This window comes from Diplotaxodon limnothrissa, linkage group LG18, assembly GCF_057381915.1.
Source record: "Diplotaxodon limnothrissa isolate DT_005_m linkage group LG18, D_limnothrissa_male_GT1.1, whole genome shotgun sequence".
NCBI classification, from domain to species: domain Eukaryota; kingdom Metazoa; phylum Chordata; class Actinopteri; order Cichliformes; family Cichlidae; genus Diplotaxodon; species Diplotaxodon limnothrissa.
In genome coordinates this window covers 1,688,251-1,708,551 of record NC_140613.1, presented here as the reverse complement: position 1 = coordinate 1,708,551, position 20,301 = coordinate 1,688,251, and the positions used below count along the sequence as shown (strand labels likewise).

The following is a 20,301-nucleotide window of genomic DNA, read 5'->3' as shown; positions in this document are numbered from 1 at the left end:
TAAAAGTTAACGTGAGTGTTCTCGGTGGTCAGGAACAAATGTAATCGCATGGCAGGATGCTGTAAAAGGACCAAACTTCAGCCAGGAGAACAACTGAGATAATCCATCCACAATACGAGGTTAGTCATTCATATACTGCTGCATGGGCTGGGCTGTAGTTACATCCTAAGGTTTTAAAAACTGAGCTTAAATAAACGATTAGCGGTAATAAAAGCCGAGGGAGGTCAACAGTGATCACTGACTGTTTCAGGAGCTTTTTGAGATCAAATAGAAGAAAATACATAACATTAAACATGTTAACAACACAAAAGCCATATTAAACTCAGACTACTTTAGGCCCGGAAGTAGGATTCGTCACGTCATCACTTAACAATCGGATAGCAACTACAACCAGAGCTGCAAACACGTTAACATGGGAGTTCATGGGGACTGACTCACCGGAGCCCCAGTGGACATTAGTGGAACTGCAGTTTCTGACTCGCACAGATTAAAGTGAACGTTTTTCCTCGATTTGAAAATGTGAGATTTGGTTTTTGTACAGCTTTATTTTTCTGATTTATTTCTCATCAGCAAAGCCAAGTATTCTATTATCTAACACGGTGACCTGGAATAAACCAGTTGAGATCATTTTTTACACGTTAAGCCTCCTAAAAGTGTAAGAAGTGAGTAAAAGAGGAGCTTTTGTCCTCTCATATTGTAAACAGGAAACGGCGCTTTAATAAAGGCCGGATTAAAAAACAGTGAACTCAACCTTTAAGCCAAATTCACTATAGAAGCTTTTTGTCTGCCCCTCCTTGGAGCCTCTGAGGATTTAAGCTGCCGTTAAGACGCTCCTGCAGCAAAGCCGCCGCTGAGAAACAAACGCAGACATCATCAATTAGCTGGTTTTGCTTTAAGCGGCGCTAACCCGCCTTTTGTGGCACGCTGACCCTGCCAGAGTCTCCTCGGGGGGCCTCGGAGTCACGCCCGAACATGAAAAGAGCCTCCAGTCGTTCTGGAGAAGCAGCTTTTCTTTCCGAGGGACCGGTGGGGGTGACGGGGGTGACACGGCAGGAATGTGTTTCCGCTGGGCATAGTGACGCCGGACGGAGGGACGGACGGAGGAAGAAAGAGACCACAGAAACTCAAAGACGGAGAGGGGGCAGAGGGGGCTGCTGGGAGTTTTTCCTGCCCTGATATGGAAGACACGACGACTCAGTGAGCAGAAATGCAAACGAGCACGAGGGAGGACGAGCTCTGCTTAAGTGCCAGCGAGCAACGTAACGAGACCGACAGCTTCCGTAGCTGCACGTGACCTCTGACCTCTGGCCTGAATCTCCCAGTCTAAGCCTGGAGTCCAAGTTTGGATCAGAAGCAACAAACTTATCAGAACTTTAGCTGGAAAAACTCAAATGTACGGAGGCCCAGAGAGGCCACGATTACAGCAAACAGTCTCAAAGGAGTCGATATGAAGGCCGCTGCTGTGACTCACTGATCTGGTACTCTGTCTTACTTTGAGCTGCGTGATGATTCTTATTGCAGCCTCGCTCTCTGCAGCTCTGATCAACTGAGCATGTGCGCGTGTTCGGCTCCCCGCGGCACGTCTGCGTCACGCCACTCTGCAAGCGGAGGATCAGGTCGGCAACGGGATGGCAAAGAGGAATTTGTTTGGGAAATGCTTCCAAAAATATGAGAAGGGTGACGCAAACTGCCCGTAACCAGCGTCTGAATAAACCGGAGAGATGAATCAGCGCTGTCGCCATCTGAGCTTTTATTTTGGCAACTGTGGACACAGTCAGGTGCGTTTGGTCACAAACCTCAGATAGTCTCTTATAAAGGAGGCTTTATTTCAGAGGCAGATGTTCTTCGTCCACAGAGGACGGCGTTTAACGAGGAAGACGTCCTTCTGGAGGACAGATGAGGGAGGGGGAGGAAGCCGATGCAGTCGGCTCGCTGAGGCCAGACCTGAAAATCACGAGCTGTCCTTCAACGTGTTCGAGATGCAGCTGTTTCCTCTGACACACTCAAACCTGATGAACCCACATGGAAACAAGCAAAGACTGTAAAGAATCACGGACAAATAACCGGACGCAGGCCTCACTGCGAGCAGCCGTCACACGTCAGCCCGGCTGAAGAACAAAACCAGGATCAGGAGACGTTTTTTTCTCTCGTGGATTCCTGACATCGCTGCTCCGAACGTATCCGAGCCTCGGGGTCGGCCTGAGGGGTGGTGGGGGTGGGAGGGGCACGCCCCAGCACGCTGTGCGGCCCGGTGACATCATCGCATTTTTCTCAGAGCTGTGACATTTTCCTCACAGTAAAAAAATAAATTCTTGAAATGAATTCTGCTGTCACATTTCATAGCTGCTCTTCACTTTGAGAACATTCATTTCTGGCAGTTTGGCATTAAATCACGTTTTGAGAGAAACCAGCACACTGCACTTGGGTTGTTCAAGTACTCCGAGGTAACGAAATGACAGAAAAGGAAAAGGTGACAAATCTCAGAGCATCCGTGACTCTGATGAAGGCTAACAGCTTCACTGTGTCGCTCGCTTCCTGCCATTATAAACACATATTTCCTTAGAAGAAATGAAAATAAACGTGCAAACATGGCCGTTCGTAGCTTCTGTCAGGTCTTCAAACTCCGTGTTTTATAGTGTAAACTCCACGAAACTGGGGGCTGAGCTCCTTTAACACATTTCTTGGATGTTTGGGAGCTCTGGAAACTTCCCGGGCTCGTCCTGAGGGCTGGGAGGGGGGAGGGGGGTTACAGTTGTTGTGAAGGTGGGGGGGGGGGGGGGGGGGGGGGGGCACGCCTCAGCTCACAGCACGGTCCAATTAAATTTCCTCCCATGACATCACCGCATTCTTCTCCAGGGAAACGAACAATGGCCGCTTTGACTTTTGGACGTGTGGGCACCGCCGAGCTTCGAACTCGCGCTGACGAGTCCGGGCAGCAGGTACCGCGCAGGAGAAAGGTCAAAGGTCGCACTGAGCGCGCTCTCTCTATTTACATCCACTCCAGTAATCCGATTATTGTCAGCTCAGGCGTGAACGCAGCGGGCTGAGGACCACTGTAGACTTTCAGTGTTTGGAAACAAACACGTGAAAATGTTTTGAATGCCGAATTCAGCCGAAGAGCCTAAAACATGAAGTGAGATCATCATGAGTGGGTTTAAACGCAGCTGCTCTCGCTGCGGGGGAAGCATCACCAAATCAGCTGATTTTAAAAGGGAGTTTGGATAAAGCTGCTATTCCAGGGCTGCAGGGTTGTAAAAAAGGATTTAAAGTGATGACAAACAAGATGAGGCAACAGGAAACAAAGAGGACCAAACTTTGTTACGAACCAGACGATTAATCAATGACCAAAATCAGCTGATCGATCGGCGATCGCTGCCGGAAACGTGCGAGTGTTTCAAGTGAAGCGTGTTTCACATTTACGTACAAAGATGAACTTTGACCCAGTCTCTGACTGAACAATGGAACTAAACGAACTTTCATTAAAGACTAAACCCTGTCGAGAGCTGCGAGGATCCTCCACCAAGCGTGCTCGTCTCCCAGCAGGTGCCGGGGTCAGAGGTCAGCGGGCTGAAGCCGCTCACAGATAGAAAGCACCATCAAATTGGATTGGGCTTCTGTGAAAGGCTGCTGGGGATGACGCAGGAGGAGCAACGCGAGGAATGCAGCGGCGTTTAACCCTTTACGCCCCGCGGCGTTCCACGCTGCGTCCTCGTCTCCAAGGATACGTGACAGATACGAGAATCGGGTCACTGACTGCGGCCGCGACATGTGCAGTGCAGTTACACATTAATGTCCCGGTTAATCTCCAACCTGCTGCTACCTTAAAGGAACAAACCTCACACAGTTCCAGACTTCATTCACTAGTTGCTGAATTTATCTTTATTCGTAGATTCGTTTGCTTTGTGTGAGAAGCTGTGACCTCCTCCTGCCTCCGTGCACACGCTCATACGTCCAAGTAGAAACAGCCGACGCTTTAAAAGTTTCCTGAAAATGAAGAAGACTGAAGAATGCAGAACGCTGTACAGATGTGTGATAACGACCAGGTGTTATCTCTAAACATGCAGAGAGTCAGAGGGGAGCCGAAGACGAGTCCAAGCCGCTATCAGCTCCATCTGTTTGATAAACAACCGCTGGCTGAGCGAGCGCTCCGATTGGCTGTGAGGAGATTAAAGAGGCAGGCTGGATGTCGAGGTGAGAATGAGAGGTGTGTGTGTGTGTGTGTGTGTGTGTGTGTGTGTGTGTGTGTGTGTGTGTGTGTGTGTGTGTGAGTGATAACGAGGCTGCAGGCGGAGCTGAACGCTCGTCAGCAGCTCCAACATAAACTGAGCCGAGCGTCTCCGCCGCCGTGACATCAGCACAGGTCACGATGGTCACGAGCCGGCAGAGAAACTGTGACCTGCCTGTGGGAGTTTCACAGCTCGCTGATCATGTGACCGAGCAGTGAAATTAAAGCCGTTCTTTAAAATAAAAATGAAAGTCTCTGAGCACGAGCAGCACGGCGACGCTCACACGCTACCCCGACGTTCCATAGCGTGTGTTGGGGAAAGAGATGTTTCACTCTTCTTAACACGAGTAAGAGAATGACTGGAACATTTGTCTGTAACAGTGAGGCGCTGTGAAGCGCGGGGGCCTCTGATCCAATAATCAAACCCAGGAAAAGTTCCTCCTGCTCTCCTCTGAATCAGCCCATTGTGAAGAGAAACAGATTTTTATGAGCCTGCGAAGTAAATCAGGGTCATCCTGGACCTTTTATATTTTCAGGGCTGAAAAACACTGAAGCTGGAAACTGCAGTCACATCAGTTTTACACCCACACTCTCCTCGTCGCTCAGCTTTGAGCTTCAGCCTGACACAGAGGAGCAGAGGCCTGGACGTTTCTGACTCTAATGGAGAACACATCAAGTGCATTGTGGGTAAACTGTGAAAGCTCGTGTCGGTGTAGACTTAGAGCAGATGAAAAGTGTCCTTTGAGCCTACATTTGGAAAGCAGGCTGACCTTCTAGCTGTGCGTCCTTCTGTGAGACGCAGCTGCAGAACGACACGAACAAAGTCTGCAAAGGTCAGGATGGAAGGACGGACTCCTGTGTGTGTGTGCACCTGTTTATACATCTTTGTGGGGACCAAACGTCACTTGTGAGGACAAAAGAGACAGACTGTGGTTTAGTGTTACAGTTACCCTAAACACAACCACCTCCTAAGGGTTAGGCTGGGCGGCTGGGAGAAGCATGGATGGATGTCCTCACTAAGGTATCAAAACGAGAGAGAGTGTGTGAGTGTGTGTGTCTCAGAGGGGGGATTTCCAATTAAGTGTTTGAGGGGGAGGGCAGCAGGAAGGGAGTGAAGGTGGGAGGCAATGATTGTTTTTAATGGCTGAGAAGAAGCCCTGTCATCATTCAGTGAGCGCTGCAACGCGCTCTTAATGTGAAAAGACCCGAAATGACTGATAAAGAGTTTGATCCAGTTTCCTTTATGAGTTTGAAGCTGCGAGTTCAGCTTGTCTGAAGAACAGATCAGTTTCCACCTTCAGATATCTTAAAGTAAAAAGTGAGTTTTTTCCCCAAAAGCTGGAAGAAAAAATCTGAATTTAATCCTTAAAAGTTAAAAGTTCAGCAGCAAACAGACGAGCTGGAACTCGTTTCTTTTCTCACTCGTTTGTCTCGTATTTCTTCTTTAAATGCGTAAAAACCAAAACGATTCCGCTCACGATGTTTGCAGAACAGGAACAATCGGCTCCTCCTCAGGACGTCATGAGAAAATTCAGCCTTTTCTTCTTCACGAGCTCGGCAGCCCCCCCTCCTCGAGAGCCAGAAATAACCAGCAGATTCCCATCAGTGAAGAAGCTGCGATCTAATCAGAGGGCGCCCCTCCCCCTCCTCCACCACCTCCACCTCCTAACAGGAGGGTGTTTGGTGAGGATTTAGCAGCAGGACCACCAAAGAAGCGGGCGCCCCGCCCGGAGGTGTCACCACACCGGGACGTCAGGAACAAACAGCAGCGGCCCTCGTTACCACAGACTAAGAGTCCCAGCAGGGCGTCCCACCCCCAACACCACCCCCACCTACAGCACCACCAACAACCCCGACAAAGAGTTCACAGCTGCAGGGAGCCGAACCTGACGTCACAGAGTTTGGTGCCAAACACGGGGAGAGGATTAAAACCTGTGCACAGGTTGTGAAGACCTGACGGGGTCCCGGGTATTTAACCTTCGTGAGGTCATCGCCTTGCAGGTGATCCTGACACATCAGGACATGTTTGCGAGTCGTCCAATCCCACCGTCACGAGTGGTCAAGGTGGAAAGGGCTGACTCTGAGGAAGCCTTTCAGATGAGAAGAACCAAAACTCAACTGTGACCTGAGAACAGAGAGCCTGCAGAAACAAGCCACACCCACACAACCACTGCTTCCCAGGGGCGGAGAGAGACTGTGCTGATGTCCGGATTAAGATAAAGAAGGATTATTTTGAACTTTGTTCATGCAAAGCGGCTTCAGGAGAGCTCGGGAGCAAAAACCACAGAGCTGGAAATGAGCAGATCAGATCAGATCGGCTGTGACTGGAAAGGAAAACGAAGCATCGAAGATTCTTCTGTTAATTCAGGTGTAATAAACAGAAAGAGCGAGACGCCAACATGAAGGCCATCGAGTGTTTAATCTCGCTTTAATAATCCTCTGAAGACGAGAGGACCCGGAGACATGATGTCACCGAGTGAGCTTCACTTTGAACCAAAGAAAATAAAACTGGATGTGAGGGAGATTTCAGTCTCCACACAGCTGCCGCCTCTTCACCGAAGCCTTTTCATTTTGTTTTTATTGATGCGCCAGTCTCGCTTCGCCAAACGCCGCCTGGCTCCTGTCAGGTTTACTGGTGTCAGAGGAGAGCAGCTGGACACGAAGCTCAAACACTCCAACGCACGTCGGCGGGATTAATCGAGAACATCGTGTTCTGTCAGGAGAGCACAGGGGAGAGAAAACATCTGGAAATCTGCTGCAGCTCGCCTTCAAATAAAAACCACATCAGTCGAGACGTAAACAAGCAGAACAATGAGCGAATGAGCTCAGAGCGCCCGAGGACGCTCAGCTACTATCTGCTCATCTGAACAAAGGAGGGGATTATTAAAAAAAACTCATATCCTGCTGAGATCGTCTCTGAGAGCTGATCAAAGATTAAATTAAGCTTCAGCTCTGCCTGCGCAAACACGGAGCCTGGAAACAAAAGCCGGGCCGCTGTTTACAGAAGACGACGGCCCAGGCCTCAGCGGGGACGCGTCAGGACAACAACACCACCCGCGGGTCCTCAAACGCCCAGCAGCTGCACGGCGAGCCAGAGCGCCGGCCGAGCGGCGGCGTCACAACCAGGGCGTGAACGCGCCACGTCTGAACCGTCCGCCTCGTTACTCACAAATACACGTGCTGCTGTGATGACACCGCCATCAGTAAACTGTGCAAAATGGTCACATGGAGCAAACGCAGAACTTAAACAGCTTACATTAGTTTTAATGTTTGACTTTGTGATGTTAGGAATGTTATCTTCAGCTGTGAGTGAAGACGAGACGCTGTAATCTAATCCCAGGAGATTACGGGTCCGCGTGGTCACACCGAGGACGCTGAGGAGAAGATGACCGACTGCGTGCACAGCTCAACATCCTGCCATATTAAATTACACTGATTGTTTTTTGTGTTGGAATAATTTCCATCCACTTTTCACTTTTGGCCACGCCCACTGGCGACAGAGGTTTCCCATCAGCTGCAGCTCTTTCCCTGTGACCCGGAGTTCCACAGACCTGACGTTTCCACAGCCGGGGTTCGAGCTGGAGGGGCGAGGGACCGCCTCTCCATCAGCCGTGTAATTACGCCACTCGAGTGGAAGAAACACGAACAAACAGCCGACGATCGCGTTTCCCGGGACACAGTCAGCTCGCGTGTTTACCCTCAACCTGCTTTGATAACGTTTTACTCTCCCTCGCTATCTGCCCCCTCCTCCCAGGCAGCAGGGCTAAAATTACCCTGCATGCATCTGCTTGTCCCTGTAATGCATCTCTACTTGTTCACAGACTCCACGCCGTCTATAATAAGAGAAACCCCCCCTCCCCCGGGCTCCCTGCTCTCCCTGGGGTGCTGAATCACTTCCTGCAAAGCAAATCTCAGGCTAAGTCCACACTAATGTGGTTTCATTAGAAAATGCATCGTTCTGGCCTCCCGTCCACGCTGAGACGGCGTTTTCCTCAAGGACAAACGCTCACAAGAACGCATACATTTCAAAACGGAGCTGTCCCGTCGCAGTGTGGACGCTCGAAAGCGCAGACTCTCTAAAACGATTAAAACCAGTTAAACAAAGACAGCAGAGGCATTACAGTCGTTTTGATTACTCTCAATTTTGACAGCCCTAAAAAAGATGAATCAGTCTGCACATGCTCCAGAGAGCTTTCCTGCAGATTCTTCAACTCTCACTTGCTTTTGCAGGACTGGAACGTAAGCGTTTGGGCCGTTGCAATGTGCACGCACGACTCTGAAAACGCTAGTGTGGACGCAGCCTCAGAGTCTGAGCAGGACCGGGCCCACCGGGCCCCCTGCCCAGCCTCCCCTCGCTGCTTTAACAAACTCCGGCTCAGTTTCCTCCGAGGTCACAAGCCGCTTCCCTCAGAGCCTTTTCCCATCCTGCTGAATTCCCACAGCAGCTCCTCTTCCCACAGGAGGAAGCACTTTAAGTCAGCTTACAGTCAGGTCAAAGGTCAAAGTTTTCTGACAGGACTGGAAGTTATAACTGTAACCAGACCAGAGTCCATGCAAGAAAAACACGATTTAAAGAGGTCGGCTACGCAAAGTTTCACATCAGCATCAAAATGACGACTGAAATAATCGAATAACGTCTGAAGGCTTTTCAGAGGTTTGGTGCACCTGCGTGTTCACTCAGGTAAATGGCCTGTATTTATATAGCGCTCTACACATCCAGTCATCCACACACTGGACACTGGTGCCACCGGGCCCTCTGACCAACCAGGTACATATGAGAGAGAGAGAGAGAGAGAGAGAGAGAGAGAGAGAGAGAGAGAGAGAGAGAGAGAGAGAGAGAGAGAGAGAGAGAGAGAGTGTGAGAGTGTGTGTGTGTGTGTGTGTGTGTGTGTGTGTGTGTGTGTGTGTGTGTGTGTGTGTGTGTTGAAAAGAGACGTTATGATGCGGCTGAGGGGAACCAGAAAGTTAAGGGCCACCGACGATGAACGGTTTGATGAACCTGCCAGAATCAGTGAAAACGAGGAAAACATGCACTCTGAGAAAATCTGCACATTTTTATTTCTTCTACAGGAACGAGGGATTACGGAGCAGCTCGGTGCTGCTAAGCTAATGCATTGATTCACTGATGTGCATAAAGTTTAAGCAGCTCTGTGCAAGCAGAGGTTTTGAAGCATTCGGGTTCGTGTTAATGACCCCATCTTTGGGGAGTGGACTCCCAGGGAATTCAGCCCAAGGTCAGAGCAGAAAACCCAACAGCTCTCAGACTCTGCAGGCCTCAGTGAACAGGTTAAAGGTCAAAGACTTCAGGAACAGTGTGCTTCAGGCAGACGAAGCCAAAGGAGAGATGCTTATCCATCAGGCACAAGAAGCAAACTCAGCACGAACAGCTGAGACCATCTGTCAGCGCGGTGCAGGAGCCATCTCCATCTGAGAGGACCTCCTCTGTCCACAGACTCAGAGCTGAAGCTCAACACAAACCGGGTCATCAGCAGCAAAGCTTTCTATCACCGAGACACAAACGTCTTTTCACATTTCTCACCTTTTTTGATGACAAGAGATTTCAGCACAAAATATCTGAAACTCACCAGCTTCTGGCATACTTTGCATTTTAGGACCAGCAGATTTTCCCCCAGATTGGAGGCATTCAAGCTCAGGTCAAAGCGTGATGACAAAGATAAAAGAAGAAGATGGAAGAAAAGAGGAGAGAAGATGCGTCTGTCCCGATTCCCCTCGTGTGTCTGCGCTTCCTGTCTAATCCTTTAAAGAAACACGATAAGAGAACAGACATCTTCCCTTCTTTCAGCCTCCACTCTGAACCCGCTCGCTTTATCTGATCTCGGTTTGTTTAGTCTGAGCCAACATGAGCGCATTTATTCCCATTTCTAATCTGACGGCGGGAAGAAAGGCGGAAACTTCACGTGATGGGAGATAACGGAAGTTAAAGGACCAAAGAGGTGATCTGTGACGTTGAGTTTTAAGGACATCCTGAGGTTTCAGGTGAGCAGATGAAACTAAACGCAACAAAAATCCAAGTTTCACAAAGTCACGGTGCATTCAATGACACGTCTGGAATCACCAGCTGCTAAAATCAAGTCATGCAGCGGAAAACCTGCCGGGAAAACGACGACTCCATGAAATAACAAACGCGCTTCATTCCTGGATCTAGGACGAGAGAAACAATCGGAGATTAAAGCTGCTTCAGACGCAGGAACGACCACCGAGCTGCAGCAATAAATCAGCTGCTGCTCGTTGTTATGTTCACGTGCAGTGAAACAGGTAAATCTGCAGCTCCTATAAACTCTCATCAGCTCGTCTCCGGTGGAAAGTATCCGACGTGAAGCTGTAATTACAGCTCTAACTTCCTGTGCGCGCCTGGCGTCACGGCGGAGGTTTGATCCAGATGTGAGTTTAATAACAGCCTGTCGCAGCTTCCACAGTTTAGGAGGTGACAGGAAAAATAAATGCACCGACGAGCTCGTACACGCCGCAGACGACGTCGCACACCGACCATCGTTCAGGTCACAGACTGTACACGACGATGGCAGCTACGCGCTATTAAGGCCCCGCCTCCTGAACAGATCCCTTTCAATTCATGCAGAGGGTCAAAACAATCGACATCAAGGGAGAACTTCCTGCAGCCAGCTCAAACCTGATTGGTCGGCAGAATTGTGGGCTGAACAGAGAAATGTTCCCTTTGCTTCAGCTTCTCATACACTTATTTAACTATAGAGAGACATGTGATGAATCAAAACAAACCCCCACAGTCTGCAACTCAAAGCACATCAATCGAACAAACTAAGAATAAAAAGGAAAAAGAATTCGTTTGCGACGCACGGCCGCCTCAGTGTTTGGGACAGGACTGGACTCGCGCTGGTACAGAAGTCCCGCAGTGACCCTGAACGCACCGCAGGCCTTTTAATTAGCGCACAGCAACAAGAATGTGGAGTTTGTACTCTAAAGTGAAGCGCGATGAGTGAACAAACAGCAGGAGAAGAAAAGGACGGCGTTTGTTGTGGGGGGAGGATGGAGGGAGTGAAGGGGGGGGGGTAAATAAAGACGCTTCAGCAGCTGGAAACAAGCCTGGAAATTTCCAATTTTCAGGATTAAGACATCCAGACTCACTGTGGTGAAGTAATGAGTGAATTCTCAAAGTCCACGAGCACGTCAAAGCAAACGCGGCTGATTCTCAGAGATCAGGGAGACCTGTGGACGTTTATACGCAAATAAAATGAATGAAACAGATCCAGAGAGCGAGCGCAGCTTCTGGTGTAAGACGCCGTTCACCCACACATCGCACTCAATTTAACAGTTTGCACGCTGAAGTTGCTGCTCACAGTCACGGCCTGCAGGACTGCAGGATACTGATCAGCAGTGCCGGTGAGCGAGAATCCTCAGGATCCTCTGACGGCCAACGACAACCTGAGGTGACGGCAGGAGCAGATCGACCGCGGAGACGAGAGAAAACGCAGACAGAGCAGAAATCACAGCAAAACACCCCGAGGGAGGAAGAGGGTGATGGAAACCTGCAGGCTGGATCATATACAAACTCCCTCTGTGGGAAGCAATAAGGGGAATTCCCCCAACTTTGGAATATCTGAAGTCTGAATTTCAGGCCCTGGAGCTGAAAGCTGGATGAACAAATAGTTCAGTCTGTTTGTTTGTGTCGGCTGCTTCACCTTCATTAGACCAACACCCCCCCCCCCCCCCCCCACACCCACCCACAGGGCCCAGTTTCTTGTTCTGCACCAACATTTCCTTTTAACCATTTACACGACAGTTTCACAGCTCGCTGGGCTCAGCGGCCAAGTCGCCCTCTGCGGCCAGGTCGCCCTCTGCGGCCAGGTCGCCCTCTGCGGCCAGGTCGCCCTCTGCGGCGTGTTACATGCAAGCAGATGGATTTTAGGTATTCACAGAAACTGTTTCAGAGAAAAGTTACAGACGAATGAGCCAATCAGGAGAGCCCACGGGCTCAGAGTCCGTCCCACCGTCTCTGAGAAAAGAGCGGGAATCACAGAGGGCTAAACATCCAAACATCCAAACATCTAAACATCATCATCATCATCATATCTGTGACACCAAAACGTCCTCAGGACGCCCGACCTCAGCTGAGGCGAGTCCGATCGAGCGGCCGCAGGTTTCTATTAAAATATTGATATTTGGGCATAAACGCAGCATAAACCAAGTTTCTGTCACAGGCGGCTGAGACGCCGGCCCCTCCCCCAACACCGCCGCCTCCTCCACGTTAGAAAGCAGAGCGGAGGTTTGTGGGTTTGGAGGAGCCGAGGCCTCCTGCCTCTGATCTCCTGATAGGATTCATCCTGTCTTTGATGGAGGGGGATGGGAGCTCATCCCAGACTGTTTAGGTCTGAGGAAAAGTTTGAATTCCTGAGATGACTGACGGTTCAGAGCTGAGGGTGACGCTGCCGAGGAAGAGGAGGAAGTGCGGTTTCTTAATGCGATCTGAGGCAGCAGCCGGCTCGAGGTGACTCATATCAGGCAGCGCGAGACGGCGCCTCGGGCTCCAGACTTTGATTAATCCGTCCGGAGTCGTCAGAGCAGCTGCTCGGCAGGCGATTTAAGAGCAGCTAAAAGACTTTCTGTTAATGAATGCAGAAGAAAACACACGGCGAAGGACGGCGTCACGGACCCGAATGTCAGCCAGTGCTTCCTGTCACACAGCCAGCCCACTTTGACCTTTAAACTGTGGAGACGTAGAAACGGTGTGAATGAGGCTTTCAGACACACGGTGGGTAAAGCTTCCTCAGCGCGCAGCTGCTCCTCCATGTTTGTCCCGACCAATGAAACGCTGCAGGTGAATGTGCGGGGGTCACGCACGTGGATATGACATCACACCACGTCCGAACATCACGGAGCAGAAACTCGTGTTGTTCTGTTATAGAAGGACGGCAGCAGAATTCAAATATTCAGGTATTTGTTTCAAACTATGGACAGACAAAGCTGACCCACCTCTGAGAGGTCAGAGGTCAGAGGTGGCCAAATTCGATAATCCTGTGGATGCTCACATTGATTTTTCTTCCTGCTTCTCACATTGAAGCTTTTCTTTTGTCTCGTATGAGCAACGTGAATCTGGACAAACGCCAGTCGAGCAGGCGGCCCGGCCAATGGGAAGAGAAGCCGTTTGACTGAGAGCACCAACTGTGTCGCTACACCGCCCGGCTGGAAATCACATCCAGAATAATAAACACAGCTGACAGCCAACTGCGACTTCAATACTGCAACTGTTGCTTTCCAGAATAATAAAAGTCAATCACTCCCCCAAACAGAAACGGTGCGAGGAGGCGATCACGTGATTACAGCCCCGAGGTTTGAAACCACGTCCCATAAAAACCTGATTAAAGACACTTTCAGTGTGGAAGCCTCTCAGCTGCCGCTTCCCTCTGAGGGGAAATGTTTTCCCGTCTTATCTGCAGCAGACGAGTCACCTTGACTTTCAGCCCGAGACGTCGGCGCTTCGACTTTAAGCTCCAAGGTTACGAGATATCAGATGGGCCCTAAACGCCTCGCCTTTCAACCTCGCAGACTCGCTTCCTTTTTGACCGCCGTCTCTGCCGATTATTTATCCTCTAAAGTTTCAAACTCACCTGGATTACAGCCAGCGTTGGCTTTAATCCAGCTGACAGAAACTGCAGTTCCTGTGCCGTCCACCAGAGGCTCCAGCAGCGCGTCGGTGGCCACAGACTCAGCTGTAGATGTGACAACTCTATGAAACCCATCTGTTTAAACAGGATCAGGGCTTAAAGTTTGGATTCTTAGGGGCGTGGCCTGTTTGACTGACAGGTAAATGGCGACACAGGCGGCTGTAGCTGCTAGCTGTCTGCTAGCTTCACCAGAACTGGACCTCTGCAGCGTGTTTGTGCTGTTGGAGCATTTTTAATGAGTTTTTTTATTGTCTGAGCTCTGCAACTTCACCACCCAAAGCTCACAAATGATTCAACATCTCATTTAACTGTGAAAACTAAACTTCAAGAACATGTTTAACACAAAGGATGGTAAAGTTCTGCTGTTGGAGGTCATAAGGTCTTCAGATGACCATCTCTGCAGTCCAACCAGACTCCAGGGAGAAAAACACTCATTTTAGCTGAAACAGTTGAGCCTGAGAGGCTCGCAGCACAAACATCAACCCAATAGAGGCACCTGCAGCTTCCACGCAGAGCGACGCGAAGGCTTCAGTGTGTAAAGGCTGTTATTCAAACAGGAAGAGGTAAAAACACCAGACGGCTGAACTGCGCTTCACCGCTGACCTCGTCCACAGCAGCAGATCAAGCTTCGCTTCAAAGATCCAAACTCTTTGGGATTAAGTTAAAGAAAGCGAGTTTCCTTTAAGACCAGCGGCCTGAGCGTCACATGCAAACAGCTGGCCTCGCTCCGACCGTCTGGGGAGGGGTCCGTTACTCGCTTCAGTACCTGAGCGTCTCTTTGAAGTCTGAACATGGACGCCGAACATCAGTGAATTCATCAAAAGATGAAAAACTCGGGAATCTTCAGAAGCAGGAGGAAGATTTAAACTTAACCTGTGACTCTGAAGAAACACCTGACGGGGGTTTAAACGCCTCAGGCCGACGTCTGCCACGAGGCCGTCAGACCAGAGGGACCAGAGGGGAAATTTAAAGGTAGTGGAGGGTTAAGGGTGGCTTTGGGCTGGAGGTCTCTCTCATCAGCTGCAATGAGCCAGCAGCCATCGTCCAGCTGTGCAGCTCTCGTAATTGCTCCACATCCCAGTTTCCCACGCTGCGCTCATTCCTGAGACGCCAAACAATGCCCCCCTCCCCCTCACTCAGCCCCAGCCTGGTATGATTTGCAACAGCTGGACACTCCAGAGGAAGAAAAACGTCTTTTGATGGCACTGTGGGTTTTCCCACAGTGCACTGCTCTCTGACTCACAGCGAACAGACGCCTCACACATCAGCTGCTGTGGAGCGATCATCATCATCGTCATGTTCAGCCGAGGATCATCAGATCCAAAACGCAGCCAACTCCCAACATCTGGATGTTTGGTCTGCAGTGTGAAAGAGCTGGGGTGGTTCGGCATCCTGGGTGAGGCGTCTCACGTCCAGGAATCGGACCCGGGAGACAGATTTTATTTCTCGGCTGGTTAGGACCGCCTCAGCGTCCCCTCAGAGCAGCTGGAGGAGGTGGCCGGGGAGGTCTGCATATCTGCTGCTCCCACAACCCCGAAAACGTCAGAACAGATGAGTCATTATGAATGTAACAAACTGCATTTACTGAACTAACAGTTGGTTTTTGTTTTTTTTTGGGGGGGGGATCAATGGTGGGAAGAAGTGGAGGTGGGACACCAGAGCTGGTGTCTCAGATTCTCTGATGCACCCATCACCTGGCTCCAAATCACAGCCACAGAATTTAGTCGCACACGTGCTTTTATTTTGACAGGATTCTTTACACCCTTCCTGTGTCTGACTTCCTGGCCCCCTCACCTGCTCTGGGGACCGCGACGCACCTTCCACACTTATGCCGGGTACACACAGGGAGCGCCCAGGAGGAAACAGCGGTACTGAACAGGCCAATCACAGCCATCGTGGACCGCGTCGCCCATTTTTCTCCTGAAGCGCCCGACAGGTGACGGCACGCGGTTTCAGAGGGTCTGCGATAAATGAGACCTACACTGAAACTTTCACTCCAGGCTCAGAAAAGCTTTTCTAAAACAGCGCTGCTCATCTCGCCATGGTAACCACCAATCTCTGCCACCACAATAACCACAGAAGAAGAAGCGACAGCGAGTGACACCAAAAGCCAACCGACACTTGAAACCTCAGACATTCAGTAAATGTTGTTTCAATAATAGCTGGAAGCCGGTTTGGTTTCAGCTAGAAGGAAGTTTCCGATGTGGCGGGGGAGGCGGGGGGGGTCACATTAATATTCAGCTCTTCACAGCAGAGGAATGTGGAGGGTTTGGAGGAGGAGCCTTCGTGTACGTTAGGTCATCGTGTACTGAACAAACTCAGACAGACGTGATAAAGTTCGTTTAATCAAAACGTGAAGAACCGAAACGTTTCTCCCTCAGTCTGTTACAGAAACCCACAAAGCTCTTCTTTGACCAGACTTCATTCAATTTTTGGTTAATTCTACATCAAACATTTGCCGTCAGCCTGTCCTGTGAAGTCCTCGTGCTGGTGAATCCAGATAAATGAGGGGCCCCTCTGCATCCATCTGCACGGGGTGTTCCTCTTTGTGGGTCTTTCATGTCACCCTCATCGAGTCGGGACATGTCGCTTTCCCGCTGCAGACGCACTGCAGCACATCAAAGAGTCCCCACACACACTCACGCACACACGCACACAGGGGTTTCCTGAGATTAAGCTGCAGCTTTATCATCCGCACACTTTAAACTCATTCGCAGGTTTAGAGATGAAACACGAGCGCGCTGCGAGCACTCGCCTGCGTCTTCACCGCCTGCGTTACAGCACGAGCTGATTTCTAATCCTCTGCTCAGATTTCACTTTTGCACAAATTGAAGCTCATTCACTTAAATTTGCTCCACCTGTGAAACAGCTCAACGAAGCAGCACCTGACGTCGTTTACGCGCTCTTTACAGGCTTCGGTAAGAAGATTAGGAGTGATGTTACTGCAGACATTCAGCTGACTCTTCCTGAACCTTTAATATCACACTCCATAAAGTGAAGCATCAAACCTGCTCTCAGCATGAACATGAAGGACCTGATTCTGTGTTACAGCCAAAGCTGAAGTGAAGACTCGCACTCGTAACGTTGAGCAGAGATGACTCGGACAGTTCCTCTGCTCCGTCTGAGCTTCCTGTGAGAAACGATTGTATTTAGGAGATCGGATCAGCAGGAAATGACCTCTTCACTCTGCGTTCAGGAAACTCAACGAGCTGTTCAACCATCAACAAACAGCCACGCGATGACTTCCTGAGAGATTAAAACCTGAGAACCGTCAGCGCATCCTGAGGTTCGGGCGGGACCGCGGCAGAGCGCGAGCACTGACTGACTGACTGGTCCTCGATGCAGCGCCACGTGAACCGGATCTCCGACTGCTGAGGGCGTCTCGAGCAGAGGAGTGACCAGCACCACCAGCTGCTGATGGTGTAGGTGGAGACGGGACTCTCTGTGGAAGGTGCTGGAAGCAGATGTGTGTCGAACTCCAGGCCTCGAGGGCCGGATGTGATTCAGGTGTGTTGACCCAGGGTGAGATCTAAAACCTGCAGGACACCGGCCCCCGAGGCCTGGAGTTGGACACCCCTGGTTAACAGACGTGCACGCCGGTGCGCTCGTGGACTCATGTGTCCGTCAACCAGCAGCACGCCGACCTTCACAACTTCTTCGAGACTCCTCAGTAACACCCTGGAGGCTCAGCTGGGGGCGCTCAGGTGCTCACTGCCTGCTTTCTTTACATGGATCCCTGGACTGCACCGATCTGTGCCACAATGACTTCACACACCTGAAAGCAGCAGAGCTCCGATCACGCAGCGCCGCGGGCCGAGAGAAGGCGGCGTGTAATTAAGGCAGCAGCACCTGAGGCCACAAAGAGCCCAGCTCAGCTCCAAGCAACGGCATGACCGAAGGCCTCAGGAATGTGGAGCACTGTTAAAAACAGAGGAGGCCTCAGGCGGCAGAAATAGACAGGTATTTTTAAAAGGCCGAGTCAGGAAGACTGAGACGACTTCCAGCAGACACAGATCATCCTGACAGATCTTACAACAGCTCAACCCAAACCTTTCACTTCACATTCAGACGCACAGCAGCGACAGGAGGCAGCTGGGAGCGTTCTCCTGCACCTCACAGTTGGTGCATACTTCCTGTCAAATCAGAAAAAAATGCTCTTCAGGGTTAAACTTTTTCATCTAGCTTGAAAATATGCCAACATGAAGCGCACGCAGACTGAAGGAGGGCTGATGCAGAAGAAACGCAGCGATGCATAAATGACTGAGCTCATGAGCTGCAAGAGCTCAGCTGCAGTTTATTTACGTCATCCTGTTTAAACAGGGAGGATGAATATTCCCGGGGGAAGCAGGAGATGCGGCTGAAAGAAGTCAAAATAGACCCTGAGCATGTCTGAGAATCATAAACACCAACAACTGAAGCCAGTGCTGGTGGTGCGTTCAGAGGCGGCTGGGACACCGAGCTGCCAACTCAAACCATGAGCGAGCAAATGGCACAGACGTGATGGAGACCCAGCACGAGCTCCACCTGCTTTCAGTCAGGTCAGAAAATAGCTGCGACCCCCCCAAACACACACACACACACACACACACACACACACACACACACACACACACACACACACCTCTGATTCCAGCGCCATCTTAAAAAATAGAACTCAAGTAAATACAAGTAGAATGTCATCTCTGACCCTGTTTGACGTCATACTGCCAGAAAACAGTCTTCTCTCCTGTTGAAGAAAGTCTCACCAGACTCCGTAGAAAATTCCACAGATTTAAATGTTCCCGGAGCCTTTCCACCTCTCACAGCTGTTCAGCGCGCTGCACTTAGAGCAGAAGCGCCAAGTTTATAGTGTAATTCTATTAAACAGAGAGTGCTTTGATGTGCTGACTGAGGCCGAATAAAAGAGAGGGACCCGCAGATGTGTGTTTGTGTCGTTTCGTGTGGCAGTTTTAACAGAAAAGAAAGAAACACGAAATTTACATTTTTAGGGGGGTTCGGCTCAGCGGAGAGGAGCGTGCAGGGGGTCAGACTGAGTAGAAAGTTTGAGTACACGGTGGTCACGTATGCCTCTCTTGTTTCTGACTGTTTGAAGCCATATCAGGTAATCAATCTCCTCCAGAGTTTCGCAACTTCTTTATTTCCCAGCCAGACTCCATAGAAAATTACACTACTTTAACTTTTCCATCCAGTTTGCTTCCACCGCAGATTTTCCATCTGCTTTGGAATGTGAGGACGTGCATTCAATTCCTGAAACAAACACTTCTCCAAACACACACACAGAGCTCACTGAGCTGCCCTCGGACCTAAAGCGCAGAAACTCGCAACACTAAATATGGGATTCCGTGTAAGACTGTGTGGTTTGAGTGTTTTGACTGTAAGCCGAATGAAAGACTGACTTATCCAGATGCGTAAACATTTGTGTCTGTGTTGGTTTGTGCAGCTGTTTTCAGCGGGGAGGAAAGAAAAGCTTAAATGTGGAGTTTCTTAAAGGAGGTTCGGAGCGGAGGTGAGCGCGAGAGGTGTTCGGGGTCTTACCGAGGTGCAGGGTGAGGTTGATGGAGTTCGGGTACTGAATCCCCGCCAGCATGGTCTGGCTCTGCCACCAGGTAGTGTCCTGCTGGTTGTTGTAGTCGGTCAGGTACGCGGCGCCGTGGTGGTTCCGCGGGTCCCGGGCGTCGCAGATGTGGCACGACTTGGTGACCCCGGTGGCGCCGGTCTGCACGCAGTACTCCTCGGGCGGAGAGCCGCAGGTATTGGTGGCCACCACCGTCACGTTGAAGGCAGCGTTGACGAACTCGGGCATGCAGCGCTGCGGCCGGTCCCGCTCGTCCGAGCACTCGTCCATGGCAGCGCGCACGCACAGCGCCGCCGCCCAGCTCAGAGCCACCAGAGCCCGGATCACACTCGGCATTTTTCCTGCCCCCTCCGTCCTCCCTCACGATCAGAAGACTGCGCGCGGCTCCCTCGCGAACTCTCCTTCAACTTTTCAGAGTTTGCAGAAACTCCCCGGTTACCGACATGAACCGTCTCCGGGCAGCGACTGAAGCGTAGGGCGGGTGTCTCCGTCCCGGCCGCCTCCGCAGCTCGTGTCCGGCTGTGCTGTGTACTGTGTGGGGGTGTGCGGGTCTGCGCTCGGCCTCAGCTCTTTGTGTCCGCCGCCGCCATGCAACAAACTCCAGCAGGAAAAGACGAGAGTCCAGACTACACCCAGTGCGCTACTGCGCAGCTCCGAGGCGCAGAGGACCCTCCGCCACTTCCGTCACAAATCTGCAGAAAAATCCTCGGAAATCACAGCGCGAGCCACTTTTTCACCTGCACACGTCCCGCAGGTGAAAAAGACCCAGAAAAAGCGGTGGACATGAAATCATTTCAGCATTTACAATAAAAACGCGCTTATCTGACCCAAAGAGCAACTTT

At 50.7% G+C, this 20,301-nt stretch overlaps 1 protein-coding gene across 1 annotated transcript in view; it reads right to left on the bottom strand.

Annotated features, from left to right (window-relative positions):
* The window catches only part of lamc1 (laminin, gamma 1), a 48,459-nt gene extending 28,407 nt beyond the window's left edge, over positions 1-20,052 (bottom strand). The window contains exon 1 of the mRNA XM_085377364.1: positions 19,420-20,052. Within this exon, the coding sequence (XP_085233490.1) occupies positions 19,420-19,795 (376 nt within the window). The 5' untranslated portion in view covers positions 19,796-20,052. The remainder of the gene's footprint in view (positions 1-19,419) is intronic.
* Between the last annotated feature and the right edge of the window lie 249 nt (positions 20,053-20,301).